The sequence below is a fragment of the Lathyrus oleraceus genome, chromosome 1 (genome assembly GCF_024323335.1).
Source record: "Lathyrus oleraceus cultivar Zhongwan6 chromosome 1, CAAS_Psat_ZW6_1.0, whole genome shotgun sequence".
Classification (NCBI taxonomy): Eukaryota; Viridiplantae; Streptophyta; class Magnoliopsida; order Fabales; family Fabaceae; genus Lathyrus; species Lathyrus oleraceus.
In genome coordinates this window covers 100,270,521-100,276,092 of record NC_066579.1, presented here as the reverse complement: position 1 = coordinate 100,276,092, position 5,572 = coordinate 100,270,521, and the positions used below count along the sequence as shown (strand labels likewise).

The window sequence follows — 5,572 nt, the reverse complement described above, 5'->3', positions numbered from 1 at the left end:
CATTAATGTACATAATAACAACAAAAACCCTAAAAAACTTTTGTGTGGACTGTTGGCTTGATCTTGGACAAATGGACTTAGAATTTAGGCAATATTACTATGCTAAAGGACTTGGCCAATGCCAACTTATTTAGAAACCAAGTGCTTGCAATTTGAAACTTCATCTGATACATCATTGAAGATCCTTCTGAGTTCATCTGCAACATGATCATTGTGAAGCTGTTATTTTAACCTGTGACTTGTGAAATTCATTTGTTACATGAGCTATTTTGAAGAAGATCATGGAATGGATAAGCTTGGATATGGCCATCTTTATTTGATGCCTTTTCTCTTCAAGATTAATATGATTGTGCATTTGTGTGTTGCTTGATTCTAAAAGTCCAAGAGAATTTTGGGTTTTTATTGACATTCTTGTCTATTGGATTGCTACCCATTTGGTAAGATCTTTTCACCTCTAAACTTTAATTTTGTACATAGGATAGTCTCTTCATCTTCTCCCCACTTTCTTTAATTTCAAAATCTCTCCCTCCCTTTTCAAAAACCTTCTTTGATTGAACTTATTTTGTTCTAAACTTTGACCATTTTGCAGAAAGATAGAAACGTTGGCCTTATGCCATTGTATTTTCAAACGTCTTTTCTTAAATCAAACTTGTAAATAAATTTAACTATACTTGACTTAAACTTTCAAAAAGTCAAAAAGAACTAACTCATTCAAACTTTTTCTTGGGCCTTTGTGCCTTTCAAACCTAATTTTTGTTAAAAGCAATGCATCCACTTTGAAATTTGTATCACGGACTACGAGGTTTTGATCCCTCATTTTTATGTTGGTAAGTAGGCACAAGACCGAATGTCTTGTCAAACACAAAAATATAATTAATGAATTCTTTTCTCATCCCCCCATTCTATTTGTTTGTAAACATCACTTTATACAAAGTACATATGCACACAAAAAGGGCTCCCTATGATTACTTAGGACACTTTCGGTGCTAACACCTTCCCTCTGTTTAACTAACCCCCTTACCTGTAATCTCTGACATTTTATTAGTTTTGATTTGAAAACTTCTTACTTTTGGGTTTTGTTCGTACTTTTTCCCTTTTCCCTTGGAAACAATAAAAGCGCGGTGGCGACTCTTGTTATTTGATCTCTAGCTTATTCATGGCTTGATGATCATGAATTTACCGCTACACCATCGAATGGGAAAAACCCTGTCGAACTAGAGAGAACAGACAAATATGTCGTTAAGACATATACGTTCGACGTGTCTAAATGCGACGATATCTTTGATCTATTGGTAAAAGACAGACAAATTATCATCCCTCAGGGATCAAAAGACCCTCCCCTAGAACATAAAAAGAAAAGGGGATTTTGTAAATTTCATAATTTTCTTGGTCACAAAGCTCACCAATATGTTCTTTTCAGGGATTTGGTGCAAAAATCTCTGAAAGAAGGAAGGCTCCAGTTTGGCGAAAGGCCAAAAATGTAGGTGGATTCTGACCCTTTGAAGGTGGAAAAAGCATTGTATGCTGAGCCTATGGAGTGCATGATGGCGGAGACTACTGATGGTCTTATTGAGGTTCTCAAAGCAACCTCATTAGCTGAATCATTTGAAGTAATGATGGTCGAAACTACTAAAGGTTTCAGAGTCAAAGACGAAAGGAGGCCCGAGTTGGCATATCCTTAGCTTCGTGAAAGTTTGTCTGACTTCCAGAAGAAGTGCAAGGAGAAGGGATCAAAGGCTCTGTTATGCCCAAAGTGTATCATGGTATTCGACGAGAAAACCTCCAAAAGACTAGAGGCCGACAACAAGGTCGAGAAGGAGGAAAAGCCTGTTGTCCCACGATTCGTGTTCGACAGGCACGGAGCACCTCGACAGAACGAAGAGTAAATAAGATAATTTCAACGTCCCCTCCCGAAGACATTCATTCCTCAAACTGATGTTCTGCAGGAGAAGTGGATAGAATTTGTCAATCAGAAGGGGGGCAAGAAGCCAAAATGGAGGGTGTTGGAAAAAGAGGCAACGTCTCCAGAGAAGAGGAGAGGTTACACTATCTCTCCTAACTACAAAGGAAATAATCATATGACTAGGACACAGTGGAGACGCTACAGCGAAACAAAAAAGCTGGGAAAGCTGTTACCGCCCCACATTCGAAGATCAAGCAAGAAATCGAAAGACTCCTAAAAAGTTGTTTCATAAGAACGACAAGGTACTTCGAATGGCTGGCCAACGTAGTGCCCATCATCAAGAAAAATGGAACTCTTAGGATTTGTATAGATTTCAGGGATCTAAACAACGCCACGCCAACAGATGAATATTCGATGCCAGTGGAAGAAATGTTGGTCGACTTGGCCGCATGTTTTGAGTATCTGAGCCTACTTGATGGCTACTCCGGCTACAATCAGATTCTCATTGCCGAAGAAGATGTCCCTAAGACAGCGTTTCGATGCCCTGGTGCACTGGGGTCATACGAGTGGGTCGTCATGCCGTTTGGTTTAAAAAACACAGGAGCAACTTACCAAAGGGCCATGAATGCCATCTTCCGTGACTTCATTAAGAAGTTCATACAGGTATATATCGACGACATCGTGGTGAAATCATCGTCACAAAAAGGACACCTAGATCACCTTCGACGCTCGTTTGATAGAACGAGGAAATATGGGTTGAAAATGAATCCATTGAAGTATATTTTTGGGGTACACACAGGTGACTTCCTGGGGTTTATGGTGCACAAACGAGGTATAAAGATCAATCAGAACAAGACGAAGGCGATCTTAGACCCAAAAGCCCATCTACAAAGAACAACTCCAATCTTTGTTGGGGAAAATAAACTTCTTAAGAAGGTTCATCTCGAACCTAAGTGGTAAAACAAAGGTGTTTTCGCCACTACTTAAAATTAAGAAGGAAAGTGATTTTCACCAGGGCCCTGAACAGCAAGAGGCTTTCGACGCGATCAAGGGGTATCTTACCAAGCCTCCTATCCTGTTGCCCCCAGTAGAAATAAAAGTATGAGTTTATATATTGCCGCATCTAATACAACCATAAGGAGCATGTTAGCCCAAGAGGATTGTAATGGTTTCGAAATGCCCATATATTACCTCAATAGAATGTTGGTAGATGCTGAAACTAGGTACAATCTCATAGAAAAACTATGTCTGTGTTTGTACTTTGCCTGTATGAAATTAAAACAATATATTAAACCAGTTGATTTTTATGTTTCATCTCATTAAGATATTATTAAACATATGTTGTCTAAGCCTATTCTACATAGTAGAATTGGGAAATGGGCATTGGCGTTGACAAAGTTTTCTCTAACTTTCAAGCCTTTAAAAGCCATGAAAGGCCAGATCGTGGCAGATTTTATAGTGGATTATGTCATGGTCTAATCATCCCTGAATATGGTCGACACCACACCATCGCATCTATATTTCGACGGATCGAGTCACAAAGACGGAACAGGAGTCGAGGTTTTGATATTATCCCCTCAGGTAGGCCCGACGAAGTTTAAGTATAGGATCAACGAGAAGTGTTCCAACAACGAAGTTGAATATGAGGCCTTAATAGTCGGTCTTCAGCTTTTGAAAGAGTTGGGAGCCAGTCGAATCAAAGTGAGGGGAGACTCAGAGTTGATAATAAAGCAAGTCACACGCAAATATAAGTTCATCAAGGGGAGTCTGCTGAAATACCTTGTGAGTGCAACGTGGCTACTAGAACACTTCAAAGTTGCGGACATAAGACATGTGCCCAGGAGCGAGAACCAAGAGGCCAACGAGCTGGCCCAAGTCGCTTCAGGGTATAAGATGTCTAAGTCGAGGTTACAAGATATGATCGAGGTTCGAGGAAAAATGGTGTCAAGTATGCCCCCAACAGAGGACGTCCTCGAAGAGAACGTCAGTCGTGGTAGGGAGCCCGAGGAAGAGTGTCAAGAAACCCGTGGAGTCGAAGAGGCATGGGAACATAAAGTTTTTTCTATCAATAGTTCATCACCGACAGATTGGAGAAAGCCAATCATCGACTACTTGGAGAATCCAATCGAAAGTATTGACAGAAAAACCAAATATAGGGCTTTGAGCTACGTGTGGTCAGGCAACAAATTGCTAAAGAAGACACCATAAGGGTTACTACTCAAATTCCTGGGAGATATCGAAGCGTATTTAGCCATCTACAAAGTACAGAGTGGGGCTTATGGCACCCATCATGCAGGCCATAAGATGAAATGATTGTTGTTCCGACAAGGGGTTTACTGGCCCAACATGTTGAAAGATTGCATCGAGTTTGCCAAAGGATGTCAAGAATGTCAAAGGCGCGCGTGTATCCAACATATGCCGACAAGCGAGTTGCATGCTATTATCAAACCATGGCCTTTTAGGGGATACACTTTAGACATCATTGGAGAAATTCGACCGGCTTCGTCGAAGCAACAAAAGTTTATCCTAGTCAGGATAGACTACTTCACCAAATGGGTCGAAGTTATCCCTCTGGTAAAGGTGGACCAAGAGGCGGTGATCGAATTCATTCAGAGACATATCGTGTATAAGTTTGGGATCCCAAAGACCATTACGACGGATCAAGGGTCAGTATTTGTGGGATAAAAGATGCAGGAATTTGTCGGTGAGACAGGTTTCAGACTGGTTACCTCTATACTCTACTATGCACAAGAAAATGGCCAAGTAGAAGCAGCCAACAAAGTAAGAATAAGTCTGATTAAGAAGCACGTTGGTAAAAAGCCAAAGAATTGGCACAAGACTTTGGACCAAATTCTATGGGCATGTCGAACGTCCCCTAAAGAGGTGACAAATTCAACGCCATTTCGACTAACATTTGGTCACGATGCCATATTGCCGGCGGAGATATGCTTACAGTCCGTCAGAGTCCAGCGTCAGAATGATCTTCAGTCAAAGAAATACTGGAATATGATGTTCGACGAGTTGGTTGATTTAGACGAAGAAAGGTTGGCTACGGTCGAAATGCTGATCCGGCAAAAGGAACGCGTAGCCAAGGTCTACAATAGAAAAATAAAGGGAAAAACATTTGTTGATAATGATTACGTGTGGAAAGTAATTTTTCCTATGGATCATCGAGATCGAACCCTAGGTAAGTGGTCAGCAAAATGGGAAGGACCGTTTTGAGTAACTCAGACATATAATAACAATGCGTATGAAATCGAAGAACTTGGTGGGGATCAAAGGGTCTTAAGAGTAAATGGAAAATATTTGAAGAAATATAAACCTATGATACAAGAAATACAGATCCAGACATAAGCTTCATTGATTTTTGAGAAAGTGTCCCAGGAGGACATTACAAATATGGTCGACAAACCTACAAAAAATTGAAGAAAATTTTAAATGGGGAACCTAGATTTGAAATCCTCAAACGCATCCATCTCATGCTTAATCCTATTATCTAGAGAGATTTTCTTACCGCATAGATACTTGATGTCAGCTTCAATTTTAAGGGTTCTCTCCCATGAGATACCCCCCTCGTGACCTCACTATCGATTGCCTTCTGCTCAGGGATCTCTTCAATCGTCTCCAAAGAAGCCTTCTGCGCTTCCACTTCGGCAATCTTTTTATGAA

General features: G+C 40.5%; 2 protein-coding genes across 2 annotated transcripts; both read left to right on the top strand.

Annotated features, from left to right (window-relative positions):
• The first annotated feature begins 2,317 nt into the window (after nt 1-2,317).
• Nucleotides 2,318-3,382, top strand: LOC127093810 (uncharacterized). Its single transcript, XM_051032714.1, has 2 exons — nt 2,318-2,566; nt 3,254-3,382. The coding sequence occupies exons 1-2, from the start codon at nt 2,318-2,320 to the stop codon at nt 3,380-3,382; spliced, it is 378 nt and encodes a 125-aa protein (XP_050888671.1).
• A 1,209-nt stretch (nt 3,383-4,591) lies between these two features.
• On the top strand, nt 4,592-5,125 carry LOC127093802 (uncharacterized). The gene has a single exon (XM_051032707.1). The coding sequence runs from the start codon at nt 4,592-4,594 to the stop codon at nt 5,123-5,125; it is 534 nt and encodes a 177-aa protein (XP_050888664.1).
• Nucleotides 5,126-5,572: the final 447 nt, after the last annotated feature.